The sequence below is a fragment of the Eucyclogobius newberryi genome, unplaced genomic scaffold, assembly GCF_026437365.1.
Source record: "Eucyclogobius newberryi isolate DKJ021-1_F unplaced genomic scaffold, fEucNew1.0.hap1 SCAF_15, whole genome shotgun sequence".
Classification (NCBI taxonomy): domain Eukaryota; kingdom Metazoa; phylum Chordata; class Actinopteri; order Gobiiformes; family Gobiidae; genus Eucyclogobius; species Eucyclogobius newberryi.
This window is the reverse complement of record NW_027315779.1, coordinates 470,390-488,479: the sequence shown is the minus strand read 5'-3', so window position 1 is coordinate 488,479 and position 18,090 is coordinate 470,390. Positions and strand designations below refer to the sequence as shown.

Here is an 18,090-nt window from a genome sequence, read left to right as displayed (position 1 = left end):
GTAGACTTTACACAGGTAATATTGCCCTATTATAGACTTTACACAGGTAATATTGCACTATTATAGACTTTACACAGGTAATATTGCACTATTATAGACTTTACACAGGTAATATTGCAGAATTATAGACTTTACACAGGTAATATTGCACTATTATAGACTTTACACAGGTAATATTGCCCTATTATAGACTTTACACAGGTAATATTGCACAATTATAGACTTTACACAGGTAATATTGCACTATTATAGACTTTACACAGGTAATATTGCAATATTATAGACTTTACACAGGTAATATTGCCCAATTATAGACTTTACACAGGTAATATTGCACTATTATAGACTTTACACAGGTAATATTGCACAATTATAGACTTTACACAGGTAATATTGCTCTATTATAGACTTTACACAGGTAATATTGCACAATTATAGACTTTACACAGGTAATATTGCACAGGTAATATTGCACTATTATAGACTTTACACAGGTAATATTGCACTATTATAGACTTTACACAGGTAATATTGCACTATTATAGACTTTACACAGGTAATATTGCAGAATTATAGACTTTACACAGGTAATATTGCACTATTATAGACTTTACACAGGTAATATTGCACTATTATAGACTTTACACAGGTAATATTGCACTATTATAGACTTTACACAGGTAATATTGCACTATTATAGACTTTACACAGGTAATATTGCACAGGTAATATTGCACTATTATAGACTTTACACAGGTAATATTGCACTATTATAGACTTTACACAGGTAATATTGCACTATTATATACTTTACACAGGTAATATTGCACTATTATAGACTTTACACAGGTAATATTGCAGAATTATAGACTTTACACAGGTAATATTGCACTATTATAGACTTTAAACAGGTAATATTGCACAGGTAATATTGCACTATTATAGACTTTACACAGGTAATATTGCACTATTATAGACTTTACACAGGTAATATTGCACTATTATAGACTTTACACAGGTAATATTGTACTATTATAGACTTTACACAGGTAATATTGCACTATTATAGACTTTACACAGGTAATATTGCCCTATTATAGACTTTACACAGGTAATATTGCACAATTATAGACTTTACACAGGTAATATTGCACTATTATAGACTTTACACAGGTAATATTGCACAATTATAGACTTTACACAGGTAATATTGCACTATTATAGACTTTACACAGGTAATATTGCAGAATTATAGACTTTACACAGGTAATATTGCACTATTATAGACTTTACACAGGTAATATTGCACAATTATAGACTTTACACAGGTAATATTGCACTATTATAGACTTTACACAGGTAATATTGCACTATTATAGACTTTACACAGGTAATATTGCCCTATTATAGACTTTACACAGGTAATATTGCAGAATTATAGACTTTACACAGGTAATATTGCACTATTATAGACTTTACACAGGTAATATTGCACAATTATAGACTTTACACAGGTAATATTGCACTATTATAGACTTTACACAGGTAATATTGCAGAATTATAGACTTTACACAGGTAATATTGCACTATTATAGACTTTACACAGGTAATATTGCACAATTATAGACTTTACACAGGTAATATTGCACTATTATAGACTTTACACAGGTAATATTGCGCTATTATAGACTTTACACAGGTAATATTGCACTATTATAGACTTTACACAGGTAATATTGCACAATTATAGACTTTACACAAGGTAATATTGCACTATTATAGACTTTACATAGGTAATATTGCACTATTATAGACTTTACACAGGTAATATTGCACAATTATAGACTTTACACAGGTAATATTGCACAATTATAGACTTTACACAGGTAATATTGCACTATTATAGACTTTACACAGGTAATATTGCACTATTATAGACTTTACACAGGTAATATTGCACTATTATAGACTTTACACAGGTAATATTGCACAGGTAATATTGCACTATTATAGACTTTACACAGGTAATATTACACTATTATAGACTTTACACAGGTAATATTGCACTATTATAGACTTTACACAGGTAATATTGCAGAATTATAGACTTTACACAGGTAATATTGCACTATTATAGGCTTTAAACAGGTAATATTGCACTATTATAGACTTTAAACAGGTAATATTGCACAGGTAATATTGCACTATTATAGACTTTACACAGGTAATATTGCACTATTATAGACTTTACACAGGTAATATTGCACTATTATAGACTTTACACAGGTAATATTGCCCTATTATAGACTTTACACAGGTAATATTGCACAATTATAGACTTTACACAGGTAATATTGCACTATTATAGACTTTACAACAGGTAATATTGCACTATTATAGACTTTACACAGGTAATATTGCACTATTATAGACTTTACACAGGTAATATTGCACTATTATAGACTTTACACAGGTAATATTGCACTATTATAGACTTTACACAGGTAATATTGCACTATTATAGACTTTACACAGGTAATATTGCCCTATTATAGACTTTACACAGGTAATATTGCACTATTATAGACTTTACACAGGTAATATTGCACTATTATAGACTTTACACAGGTAATATTGCAGAATTATAGACTTTACACAGGTAATATTGCAGAATTATAGACTTTACACAGGTAATATTGCACTATTATAGACTTTACACAGGTAATATTGCACAATTATAGACTTTACACAGGTAATATTGCACTATTATAGACTTTACACAGGTAATATTGCAATATTATAGACTTTACACAGGTAATATTGCACTATTATAGACTTTACACAGGTAATATTGCAGAATTATAGACTTTACACAGGTAATATTGCACTATTATAGACTTTACACAGGTAATATTGCACTATTATAGACTTTACACAGGTAATATTGCACTATTATAGACTTTACACAGGTAATATTGCAGAATTATAGACTTTACACAGGTAATATTGCACTATTATAGACTTTACACAGGTAATATTGCACTATTATAGACTTTACACAGGTAATATTGCACTATTATAGACTTTACACAGGTAATATTACACTATTATAGACTTTACACAGGTAATATTGCACAGGTAATATTGCACTATTATAGACTTTACACAGGTAATATTGCACTATTATAGACTTTACACAGGTAATATTGCACTATTATAGACTTTACACAGGTAATATTGCACTATTATAGACTTTACACAGGTAATATTGCAGAATTATAGACTTTACACAGGTAATATTGCACTATTATAGACTTTAAACAGGTAATATTGCACAGGTAATATTGCACTATTATAGACTTTACACAGGTAATATTGCACTATTATAGACTTTACACAGGTAATATTGCACTATTATAGACTTTACACAGGTAATATTGCACTATTATAGACTTTACACAGGTAATATTGCACTATTATAGACTTTACACAGGTAATATTGCACTATTATAGACTTTACACAGGTAATATTGCCCTATTATAGACTTTACACAGGTAATATTGCACAATTATAGACTTTACACAGGTAATATTGCACTATTATAGACTTTACACAGGTAATATTGCACTATTATAAACTTTACACAGGTAATATTGCACTATTATAGACTTTACACAGGTAATATTGCACAGGTAATATTGCACTATTATAGACTTTACACAGGTAATATTGCACTATTATAGACTTTACACAGGTAATATTGCACTATTATAGACTTTACACAGGTAATATTGCACTATTGTAGACTTTACACAGGTAATATTGCACTATTGTAGACTTTACACAGGTAATATTGCCCTATTATAGACTTTACACAGGTAATATTGCACTATTATAGACTTTACACAGGTAATATTGCAGAATTATAGACTTTACACAGGTAATATTGCTGAATTATAGACTTTACACAGGTAATATTGCACTATTATAGACTTTACACAGGTAATATTGCACAATTATAGACTTTACACAGGTAATATTGCACTATTATAGACTTTACACAGGTAATATTGCAATATTATAGACTTTACACAGGTAATATTGCCCAATTATAGACTTTACACAGGTAATATTGCACTATTATAGACTTTACACAGGTAATATTGCACAATTATAGACTTTACACAGGTAATATTGCACAGGTAATATTGCACTATTATAGACTTTACACAGGTAATATTGCACTATTATAGACTTTACACAGGTAATATTGCACTATTATAGACTTTACACAGGTAATATTGCACTATTATAGACTTTACACAGGTAATATTGCACTATTGTAGACTTTACACAGGTAATATTGCCCTATTATAGACTTTACACAGGTAATATTGCACTATTATAGACTTTACACAGGTAATATTGCAGAATTATAGACTTTACACAGGTAATATTGCAGAATTATAGACTTTACACAGGTAATATTGCACTATTATAGACTTTACACAGGTAATATTGCACAATTATAGACTTTACACAGGTAATATTGCACTATTATAGACTTTACACAGGTAATATTGCAATATTATAGACTTTACACAGGTAATATTGCCCAATTATAGACTTTACACAGGTAATATTGCACTATTATAGACTTTACACAGGTAATATTGCCCAATTATAGACTTTACACAGGTAATATTGCACTATTATAGACTTTACACAGGTAATATTGCACTATTATAGACTTTACACAGGTAATATTGCACAGGTAATATTGCACTATTATAGACTTTACACAGGTAATATTGCACTATTATAGACTTTACACAGGTAATATTGCACTATTATAGACTTTACACAGGTAATATTGCACTATTATAGACTTTACACAGGTAATATTGCACTATTGTAGACTTTACACAGGTAATATTGCCCTATTATAGACTTTACACAGGTAATATTGCACTATTATAGACTTTACACAGGTAATATTGCAGAATTATAGACTTTACACAGGTAATATTGCAGAATTATAGACTTTACACAGGTAATATTGCACTATTATAGACTTTACACAGGTAATATTGCACAATTATAGACTTTACACAGGTAATATTGCACTATTATAGACTTTACACAGGTAATATTGCAATATTATAGACTTTACACAGGTAATATTGCCCAATTATAGACTTTACACAGGTAATATTGCACTATTATAGACTTTACACAGGTAATATTGCACAATTATAGACTTTACACAGGTAATATTGCTCTATTATAGACTTTACACAGGTAATATTGCACAATTATAGACTTTACACAGGTAATATTGCACAGGTAATATTGCACTATTATAGACTTTACACAGGTAATATTGCACTATTATAGACTTTACACAGGTAATATTGCACTATTATAGACTTTACACAGGTAATATTGCAGAATTATAGACTTTACACAGGTAATATTGCACTATTATAGACTTTACACAGGTAATATTGCACTATTATAGACTTTACACAGGTAATATTGCACTATTATAGACTTTACACAGGTAATATTGCACTATTATTGACTTTACACAGGTAATATTGCACAGGTAATATTGCACTATTATAGACTTTACACAGGTAATATTGCACTATTATAGACTTTACACATGTAATATTGCACTATTATAGACTTTACACAGGTAATATTGCACTATTATAGACTTTACACAGGTAATATTGCAGAATTATAGACTTTACACAGGTAATATTGCACTATTATAGACTTTAAACAGGTAATATTGCACAGGTAATATTGCACTATTATAGACTTTACACAGGTAATATTGCACTATTATAGACTTTACACAGGTAATATTGCACTATTATAGACTTTACACAGGTAATATTGCACTATTATAGACTTTACACAGGTAATATTGCACTATTATAGACTTTACACAGGTAATATTGCCCTATTATAGACTTTACACAGGTAATATTGCACAATTATAGACTTTACACAGGTAATATTGCACTATTATAGACTTTACACAGGTAATATTGCACAATTATAGACTTTACACAGGTAATATTGCACTATTATAGACTTTACACAGGTAATATTGCAGAATTATAGACTTTACACAGGTAATATTGCACTATTATAGACTTTACACAGGTAATATTGCACAATTATAGACTTTACACAGGTAATATTGCACGATTATAGACTTTACACAGGTAATATTGCACTATTATAGACTTTACACAGGTAATATTGCCCTATTATAGACTTTACACAGGTAATATTGCAGAATTATAGACTTTACACAGGTAATATTGCACTATTATAGACTTTACACAGGTAATATTGCACAATTATAGACTTTACACAGGTAATATTGCACTATTATAGACTTTACACAGGTAATATTGCAGAATTATAGACTTTACACAGGTAATATTGCACTATTATAGACTTTACACAGGTAATATTGCACAATTATAGACTTTACACAGGTAATATTGCACTAATATAGACTTTACATAGGTAATATTGCACTATTATAGACTTTACACAGGTAATATTGCACAATTATAGACTTTACACAGGTAATATTGCAGAATTATAGACTTTACACAGGTAATATTGCACTATTATAGACTTTACACAGGTAATATTGCACTATTATAGACTTTACACAGGTAATATTGCACTATTATAGACTTTACACAGGTAATATTGCACTATTATAGACTTTACACAGGTAATATTGCACAGGTAATATTGCACTATTATAGACTTTACACAGGTAATATTGCACTATTATAGACTTTACACATGTAATATTGCACTATTATAGACTTTACACAGGTAATATTGCACTATTATAGACTTTACACAGGTAATATTGCACTATTATAGACTTTACACAGGTAATATTGCACTATTATAGACTTTACACAGGTAATATTGCACTATTATAGACTTTACACAGGTAATATTGCACAGGTAATATTGCACTATTATAGACTTTACACAGGTAATATTGCACTATTATAGACTTTACACAGGTAATATTGCACTATTATAGACTTTACACAGGTAATATTGCACAGGTAATTTTGCACTATTATAGACTTTACACAGGTAATATTGCACTATTATAGACTTTACACAGGTAATATTGCACTATTATAGACTTTACACAGGTAATATTGCAGAATTATAGACTTTACACAGGTAATATTGCACTATTATAGACTTTAAACAGGTAATATTGCACAGGTAATATTGCAGAATTATAGACTTTACACAGGTAATATTGCACTATTATAGACTTTAAACAGGTAATATTGCACAGGTAATATTGCACTATTATAGACTTTACACAGGTAATATTGCACTATTATAGACTTTACACAGGTAATATTGCACTATTATAGACTTTACACAGGTAATATTGCACTATTATAGACTTTACACAGGTAATATTGCCCTATTATAGACTTTACACAGGTAATATTGCACAATTATAGACTTTACACAGGTAATATTGCACTATTATAGACTTTACACAGGTAATATTGCACAATTATAGACTTTACACAGGTAATATTGCACAATTATAGACTTTACACAGGTAATATTGCAGAATTATAGACTTTACTCAGGTAATATTGCACTATTATAGACTTCACACATGTAATATTGCACAATTATAGACTTTACACAGGTAATATTGCACTATTATAGACTTTACACAGGTAATATTGCACTATTATAGACTTTACACAGGTAATATTGCCCTATTATAGACTTTACACAGGTAATATTGCAGAATTATAGACTTTACACAGGTAATATTGCACTATTATAGACTTTACACAGGTAATATTGCACTATTATAGACTTTACACAGGTAATATTGCACAATTATAGACTTTACACAGGTAATATTGCAGAATTATAGACTTTACACAGGTAATATTGCACTATTATAGACTTTACACAGGTAATATTGCACAATTATAGACTTTACACAGGTAATATTGCACTATTATAGACTTTACACAGGTAATATTGCACTATTATAGACTTTACACAGGTAATATTGCACAATTATAGACTTTACACAGGTAATATTGCACAATTATAGACTTTACACAGGTAATATTGCACTATTATAGACTTTACATAGGTAATATTGCACTATTATAGACTTTACACAGGTAATATTGCACAATTATAGACTTTACACAGGTAATATTGCACAATTATAGACTTTACACAGGTAATATTGCACTGTTATAGACTTTACACAGGTAATATTGCACTATTATAGACTTTACACAGGTAATATTGCACTATTATAGACTTTACACAGGTAATATTGCACAATTATAGACTTTACACAGGTAATATTGCACAATTATAGACTTTACACAGGTAATATTGCACAATTATAGACTTTACACAGGTAATATTGCACTGTTATAGACTTTACACAGGTAATATTGCACTATTATAGACTTTACACAGGTAATATTGCACTATTATAGACTTTACACAGGTAATATTGCACATTTATAGACTTTACACAGGTAATATTGCACATTTATGCCTCCTTTCTATTCATCTTAATGTGTTTTCGTAGCTGCCTCCGCTGCTGGCACATATATATCCACCGTCGCAGCGGTCGAGTCCATTTCGGCCACACTTAATGCTCTTTTACTTTGCTCCTGGAGGACGAGGCTTTTGTCCAATCGCGCTCTAATTACGTCCTCCGCGCCGCATTAAACTTAACTTAAAGTCTGCGCGCGCTTTAAATCTGAAAAGTCAATATTAAAAGACCTGGCCGCGGGCCTTAAAGTACGGGACGTTGGAAGTGTTTATGTGGCGCCGCTGTGGTAGAGCTGAGGTGGTTTAGTGCGCCGCTCGCCAACAGGGGCAAAAGTGTTTTATGTACGGCGACGCGTGCAGCCGCCGAAGAAATGTACACGGGACAAGTATAAATATAAAACATGTCCAGGGCGTCCCGTTTGGATCGGGGCGAGGTGCTGGTCTCTCGGGGGAAAGCGTTTGCGCGGCCATGGAGACGAATAGCGCAAAGCGAAAGGGAAAACAGTCACCGCCGCGTGTTCACTGGAGATCGTAGAACGTGGTGGATGTGTTTCAAAGCAGCGGTGGCTCATTTTCGAATGGCGAAGAGGAAAAGAAGCAGTTTTACTACAGACGAGCAAAAAGTAATGCACGTGTGACGCTAAATATGTCAATGCAAAGTACCCTGACTAGTGCTGCAACTAACGATCATTTCAGTCGTCGACTAGTCAAACGATTACCGTAGTTTCCGGACTATAAGTTTTGCCGGGTGCGACTTATACTCCAGATCGACTTATATTTGATATTATTAACACACTATTAAATTATTTTGTTTGTTATTTTCACACTGGCAACCACAAGAGGGCGCTCTAGGCTCTAAGCGATGCAGAAGAAGAATCTGTACTTCCTCTTCCTCTGGAGTTTGTGGAGTTGTTTAGAAGTGACACAGAAGAAGAAGAATTCAGTGGATTTAGTGATTTGGGGTCAAACTGATGCTTTGGTAAACGTGTTAGCATGTTCTTTATGCTATAGTTATCTGAATAACTGTTCATATGTTACGCTAACATACCAGACACTTACCACAGTTCTGTCTGTGCCTCATGTAGCTGAAGGTGTTAGCGTTAGCATACGTCATGTAGCTGAAGGTGTTAGCGTTAGCATATGTCATGCAGCTGAAGGTGTTAGCGTTAGCATACGTCATGTAGCTGAAGGTATTAGCGTTAGCATACGTCATGTAGCTGAAGGTGTTAGCGTTAGCATACGTCATGTAGCTGAAGGTGTTAGCGTTAGCATACGTCATGTAGCTGAAGGTGTTAGCGTTAGCATACATTCACCACGTTTTCTAATCTGTTATTATTTAAATTTAATTTCAAGATTAAATTTCTGTTCTTGGTCCAGGATTTTATCAAATAAATTCCCCCTAAATATATATTATACTCCAGTGCGACTCATATCAGTGTGTATATATCCAGATTATAGGATATTAATGATGAAAAAATGACTATTATTACTTTTTACTGTCCCAATTATTGAGCTGAATTGATGCAGCCTCACACTGCTCTGTACATTGATGATCATGACTGACGCGAGGTGAAGCAACATCTACATTTACTGCCATTATTTTCAGAGAAGAAATCATTAAAACAACCTCAACAACTGGCAACAACTTTAAAGCGTCCGGATCGGCCCCTGTGACCGCGCTGGCGTCTCGTCCCTGTCGCCCCATCGACATCGTACATCCGTTTACCGCGGGCCTGTGGGAGCGCTTGTTGCGGATCCAGAGGGAGCGCTTGTTACGGACACAGAGGCCGCTAAACACTGAGCCCGCCGCGTGTTCAGTGAAGCAGCCGATCAATATTGAATGAAGAGCGCCAGCTGCTAATGCTCTTTATACCGCGATATTCATGTCCAACGCTCAGGCCTTTTCTGCTCACGTCAGTTATTGGTTTATGTGTTACATCATATAAAATAAATCTATATTTCTATTAATAACACTAGGGCAGGATATGATATCTCTCTCTCATGTGACAATATGTCAACATCATTAATCACCTTTTCCCCACATCTTATTGGCTGATCACGGTTTTCTTTTTGACTTTATCGCGTTAAAACTCATAAAAATGTCAATCTATGTTTAAAGGTCGCATGACAAGTTTTTACGATTTTCACAGTTTGACTTTATTTGGTGCGTACATACCCGTTGTACATATACATGAGAGTTTTACACCAATAGAGCAGGTATTTGTAGATAAAAATGTTGAAAAGTCTGTTGAAAATGAAGGAAAGGAAGTGACATCACAGCAGGGACAGTGTGATGTCACTCTGACTCGTTCCAGTCAGAGTTTATGCAGAATTTACACAAAGAAACAACTTTTTTGACATTCTAATCGTGAATTCAACAAAATAAAGTTGCTCTCATATATTTTTCTTTGTGGAATAAAATAAATGGTGACATTAGATGAGTTTTGGCACAGTTTTTGCCGGGTAATTTCCTAGTGTGATGTCATCAACTAAAAACAGGAAGTGAAATTAAAAATCGAAGAAAATGTACTATTCTGGGATAACATTTTCATACATTTTTGCAAAATTCGTAATATGTTTATCTTTATGTATTATCGTAGACACAAACTTGACTTTTCCGTCTGATTTGTTAATGATTGTCACATTTGTCGTCATTGTTTCCATCAATGGGAAACTAGAACTTTATTATAATTATAAATGAAGCGTCAATTTCATATTCGTATGAAATATTTCATATAGAACAAATTTGGCGCATTTATTTTTTAATTTCAAAATCTGAAAATGCTTGTCTTTTTCTTATTTCAACTAAAACAAGCCATTTTTATTCTTGTGCCACTGGCAATCTTACTTTATGGACTCAAATACTACACAGTACATGCACTTATTTAACTTTGTCATTTAGTCCAGCGTAAAAGTTTTGTAAAAGTAATATAACACGTAAAGCTTTGTAAAGTCTTATTTATTCAAACCACAGAGCAAACTAGAAACAGTCGCGATCTAAACAGCTTTACTCTGTTATTCATTCAAGTATCCATGGTTACAACAGCAGTAATAACAGGTGTAACTCTCGACAGTGATACGACAGCAGTGTCCGATACTTTAAACAGCGACATAAAACCTAATCTTTTATTATTCTGCGCTGAAACGTGGCATTAAATCCGCGCTCGGCCGCTTAGTGCGATGACACAAACTTGGCGGGGTCCGGGGCCGAAGATGTGCTCCGACTGTCAACGTTTTAGACAGTAACAGACAGTTACAGACAGTAACAGTTACAGACAGTTACAGACAGTAACAGTTACAGACAGTTACAGACAGTTACAGACAGTTACAGACAGTTACAGACAGTAACAGTTACAGACAGTTACAGACAGTAACAGTTACAGACAGTTACAGACAGTTACAGACAGTTACAGACAGTTACAGACAGTTACAGACAGTAACAGTTACAGACAGTTACAGACAGTAACAGTCAGTTACAGTCAGTTACAGACAGTTACAGTCAGTAACAGTTACAGTCAGTAACAGTTACAGACAGTTACAGTTACAGACAGTAACAGTTACAGACAGTAACAGTTACAGACAGTAACAGTTACTGACAGTTACAGACAGTAACAGTTACAGACAGTTACAGACAGTTACAGACAGTAACAGTTACAGTCAGTAACAGTTACAGACAGTTACAGACAGTTACAGACAGTTACAGACAGTTACAGACAGTTACAGACAGTACCAGACAGTTACAGACAGTTACAGACAGTAACAGTTACAGTCAGTAAGTTACAGACAGTTACAGACAGTTACAGACAGTTACAGACAGTAACAGACAGTTACAGACAGTTACAGACAGTAACAGTTACAGACAGTTACAGACAGTTACAGACAGTAACAGACAGTTACAGACAGTTACAGTTACAGACAGTAACAGTTACAGACATTTACAGACAGTAACAGACAGTTACAGACAGTTACAGACAGTTACAGACAGTAACAGTTACAGACAGTTACAGACTGTTACAGACAGTAACAGTTACAGACAGTTACAGACAGTAACAGTTACAGACAGTTACAGACAGTTACAGACAGTTACAGACAGTTACAGACAGTTACAGACAGTAACAGACAGTTACAGACAGTAACAGACAGTTACAGACAGTAACAGTTACAGACAGTTACAGACTGTTACAGACAGTAACAGTTACAGACAGTTACAGACAATAACAGTTACAGACAGTAACAGACAGTTACAGACAGTAACAGTTACAGACAGTTACAGACTGTTACAGACAGTAACAGTTACAGACAGTTACAGACAGTAACAGTTACAGACAGTTACAGACAGTTACAGACAGTTACAGACAGTAACAGTTACAGACAGTTACAGACAGTTACAGACAGTAACAGTTACAGACAGTAACAGTTACAGTCAGTAACAGTTACAGACAGTTACAGACAGTTACAGACAGTAACAGTTACAGTCAGTAACAGTTACAGACAGTTACAGACAGTTACAGACAGTTACAGACTGTTACAGACAGTAACAGTTACAGACAGTTACAGACAGTAACAGTTACAGACAGTAACAGACAGTTACAGACAGTAAAAGTTACAGACAGTTACAGACAGTAACAGTTACAGACAGTTACAGACTGTTACAGACAGTAACAGTTACAGACAGTTACAGACAGTAACAGTTACAGACAGTTACAGACAGTTTCAGACAGTTACAGACAGTTACAGACAGTAACAGTTACAGACAGTTACAGACAGTTACAGACAGTTACAGACAGTTACAGACAGTAACAGTTACAGACAGTTACAGACAGTAACAGTCAGTTACAGTCAGTTACAGACAGTTACAGTCAGTAACAGTTACAGTCAGTAACAGTTACAGACAGTTACAGACAGTTACAGACAGTAACAGTTACAGACAGTTACAGACAGTAACAGTTACAGACAGTTACAGACAGTTACAGACAGTTACAGACAGTAACAGTTACAGTCAGTAACAGTTACAGACAGTTACAGACAGTTACAGACAGTAACAGACAGTTACAGACAGTTACAGACAGTAACAGTTACAGACAGTTACAGACAGTTACAGACAGTAACAGACAGTTACAGACAGTTACAGACAGTTACAGACAGTAACAGTTAAAGTCAGTAACAGTTACAGACAGTTACAGACAGTTACAGACAGTTACAGACAGTAACAGACAGTTACAGACAGTTACAGACAGTAACAGTTACAGACAGTTACAGACAGTTACAGGCAGTAACAGACAGTTACAGACAGTTACAGACAGTTACAGACAGTAACAGTTACAGACAGTTACAGACAGTAACAGTTACAGACAGTTACAGACAGTTACAGACAGTTACAGACAGTAACAAACAGTTACAGACAGTTACAGTTACAGACAGTAACAGTTACAGACAGTTACAGACAGTAACAGTTACAGACAGTTACAGACAGTAACAGACAGTTACAGACAGTTACAGTTACAGACAGTAACAGTTACAGACAGTTACAGACAGTAACAGACAGTTACAGACAGTTACAGACAGTAACAGTTACAGACAGTTACAGACAGTTACAGACAGTTACAGACAGTAACAGTTACAGACAGTTACAGCCAGTTACAGCCAGTTACAGACAGTAACAGACAGTTACAGACAGTAACAGTTACAGACAGTTACAGACAGTTACAGTTACAGACAGTAACAGTTACAGACAGTTACAGACAGTAACAGTTACAGACAGTTACAGACAGTTACAGTTACAGACAGTAACAGTTACAGACAGTTACAGACAGTAACAGTTACAGACAGTTACAGACAGTTACAGTTACAGACAGTTACAGTTACAGACAGTTACAGACAGTAACAGTTACAGACAGTTACAGACAGTTACAGACAGTAACAGTTACAGACAGTTACAGACAGTTACAGACAGTTACAGACAGTTACAGTTACAGACAGTTACAGTTACAGACAGTAACAGTTACAGACAGTTACAGACAGTAACAGACAGTTACAGACAGTTACAGACAGTTACAGACAGTGACCCTCCAAAGGCAGAGACAGACTTCTGAGAGAGCTCCTCCTCCACAACACGTAGAACAGCAGAGGCGACATTTAGTTATTCAAGAAATTGTACATCTTGATGTTCTTTAAAACAATTAGTGACAAAACAAATATGAAAAACTTGCCCCTGACGGGACTCGACCTCACGACACTAAAGTCCACAGACTCATGCTCTGCTGTTTTAGAATTAGACTGATCTTTATAGATAGTAAAAGTCAGTCTGACCTTTAGCACGTTCCTCATGAGCTGTTTGTCCTGTAGTTTCTCTGCTTTAGCTTTGGAGATGAATCAAACCTGAGCCACTGCTACAACCACAATGACTTCATGGTTTGAACGATCATGTGCTGCTGTTGTCGTCTCTTCTACGTTAGATAAACTTTGTTTTTCAGCTCATGTTCTGAATGTCTCTTTTTTCCAGTCGATCTGCTTTTGTGTCCTTCACTTTGTGCAAAACCTCAGTTAAATGATAGAAAAGGCCAAATTGGTCAGATTGTATGACGTGCTGTAAACACCGCCCACTTTCTACACTCCCGCCCACTTTCTACATGCAGCCAATCATACATCAGTTCAACAAAAATAACCAATGAAACGGGTAAAGAGAATTGAAGCCACTGCTGGATTCAAACCCTGGTCACCTGCGCTCCAACTCAACACTTTACCTGTTGCTCCATCCGGGGCTTTTGGACAGAGATTCGGGGCTCAAGCCACAAAGCCAGGGCCTGGCTCCGCCCATGGAGCTACTCCTACTGTCCCCTCTGTCCCTACTGTCCCCTCTGTCTCTACTGTCCCCTCTGTCCCTACTGTCCCCTCTGTCTCTACTGTCCCCTCTGTCCCTACTGCCCCCTCTGTCTCTACTGTCCCCTCTGTCCCTACTGTCCCCTCTGTCCCTACTGTCCCCTCTGTCCCTACTGTCCCTACTGTCCCCTCTGTCCTTAGTCACTCTGTGTGAGCTGATTTACCTGTGTCTGTGTCTTTTCATCTGGTTCATCGGCTCCTGAGCTCGTGCTTTATCGTTGTAACATGAGATTCTAAACGCTGCTGTCTTAATTTTACACTCTAAAAACAACTTTCTTACCAAACCTCATAAGTCTTGTACAAGTATTTGTACTGAGGTGTGATTGAAGTACTGCAGTAGTATTTTGTCAAACCGGTGTTCCCTTAAATCTTCTTTGTTGCTTTGCTTCACACACACTTCTTCTTCTCCTCGCTGGAGCTGTCGGCCCGTGTTGAACCAGGCCCCGCCCCCCCCACTGCTCCAGCACCTGCCCCCAGCCCCGTCCCGCCGCGTGATGGACAGCTCTGGGACCGGCGAGCGCGCTTACCTCCTGGAAACGCCCCCGCAGCCTCGGCCTCTGCTCTAAAGATGACGGGGGGGGGGCACTTTTGACATTGACGTCCGTCCCGACCTGACCCGGGGGCGCACCGCGGTGTCACGCGCCGACATATTTGTGTCATTGTCCCGCGGGGGACGAAGCAGCACCTGTCGTTGTGTACTCGGCCTTGAGCATCAATGTGGGAGGAGATTTTTGTGGGATGTGATACAAAAAAAAGTGTGGATATTATTGAGTAAATGAAGCAGGTTCAGCGTGAAACCTTTTCCATCGGCCCAAAGATATTCAAACGCCAATGAAATTCAACAAAACAATGATCATTTGTGTCGTGAAAAAGCAGAAAAAAGACCAATTTAAGGAATCCAAGTTAAAACTGAAGAACTCGATTACTTATGTTCAGTTTATAGTCAAATACTAAACATATTATACTTACGGTACTGCATGTCATGTTATATTTATATTGTGTTGTACTATATGATACACCTGATATATATTTTTCTTTTTTTTTAATAGCGGTAATCTTGACCTGAATAATCTTAAATCTACAATGGATTTCACAATTTCATATGCGTCGTTTTCAGGCGTGTGAGAGTTTTTGTCATTCCACATATTTCTGGGTAAAAGGAACAGCTATAATGTTGTTTGTTTGTTTGTTTGTTTGTTTGTTTCTTACAGAACGGACAGTTGCAGCAGCGTCTCGATAACGTCCAGAGAGACTTCATCATCTTCAACAGAGAAAAGTAAGACTCACTGACCGCGTTTGACTCTCTAAACATCCATCCAACAAAATAAAGTTCTTCTTATATATTTCTATTTGTCAAATAAAACAAATGTTGACATTAGATGAGTTTTTGCCCAGTGGTTGCTGGGTCATTTCCTAGTGTGATGTCATCAATTACAAACAGGAAGTGAAATTATAAACCAAAAAAAGTACTGTATTTTCCGAACAATAAGTCGCACCTTTTTCATAGTTTTGCCCGGGGTGCGACTTATATTTATACTTATACTCCGGAGCGACTTATATGTGATATCATTTGTTATTTTCACACTTTCATCCTCCAGTGCGACTTATATATGTTTTTTTCTTCTCTATCCATCCATCCATCTTCTGCCGCTTTATCCGGGGCCGGGTCGCGGGGGCAGCAGTCTGAGCAGGGACTCCCAGACCTCTTTCTCCCCAGACACTTCCTCTAACTCCTCCGGGGGGATCCCGAGGCGTTCCCAGGCCTCTTTTCTTCTCTATTATACATTTTTTGGCTGGTGCGACTTATACTCCAGTGGGACTTATATATGTTTTTTTCTTCTCTATTATACATTTTTTGGCTGGTGCGACTTATACTCCAGTGCGACTTATATTATAAAATACGGTGGCTATTCTGCGATAACATTTGCATAATTTTTTTCAGCAAAATTCTAAATATATTCATCTTTAATGCACATTAGTTCAATGAGTCGGCCGGCCTGTAGGGGGCACTTTACACTTACTTCAAACCTTCATGTCCCTTTCCCCCGGCAGGTCCAAGAAGAGCACGCTCGACCCCGAATCGCCCGAGTTGTCCGTCGCCGAGAAGAACAAGGCCATAGAAGACGGGCAGAACAACAACGTGGAACCGGCTTCGTACGTTTCAGGATAAACCTTTTTATTCCTCACCTTTCACGCCACAGACTCCAACAAACGGCAACAGCACAAAAAAAACCCGGTCTACGACGTTCCTCCCCGAAAACCCGCCACTGGAAAGAAAATGTCGTCATTACAGGACGCGCCATGGATTTATTTGAGACTTTCTCTGCATTTTGCCGGTGCTTCTGAAGCGGAAACAAAGGACTAAAACCCGACTCGGACTTTTGAGAAGCTGAAGAAACTGTTCGGAGGAAGTAACACGTTGCAAAAAAAAACAAAAAAGTTTAAAAAAGCCACACAACAGACACTTTTTCATCGTCACAAAGCCAATTAAAACAGCTGAATGACGCGCGATGGGTTGGAATTGAGACCGTGCGGCGGCTTAACAAACGTAGACGCTAAATAGAATGTTAAGTTAGCGACGTAG

General features: G+C 35.7%; 1 protein-coding gene across 1 annotated transcript in view; it reads left to right on the top strand.

The window, feature by feature from the left end:
- Nucleotides 1–17,730, top strand: part of stk32a (serine/threonine kinase 32A) — a 127,337-nt gene extending 109,607 nt beyond the window's left edge. The window contains exons 11-12 of the mRNA XM_072445474.1: nucleotides 16,718–16,782; nucleotides 17,559–17,730. Of these exons, the coding sequence (XP_072301575.1) occupies nucleotides 16,718–16,782; nucleotides 17,559–17,676 (183 nt within the window). The 3' untranslated portion in view covers nucleotides 17,677–17,730. The remainder of the gene's footprint in view (nucleotides 1–16,717; nucleotides 16,783–17,558) is intronic.
- Nucleotides 17,731–18,090: the final 360 nt, after the last annotated feature.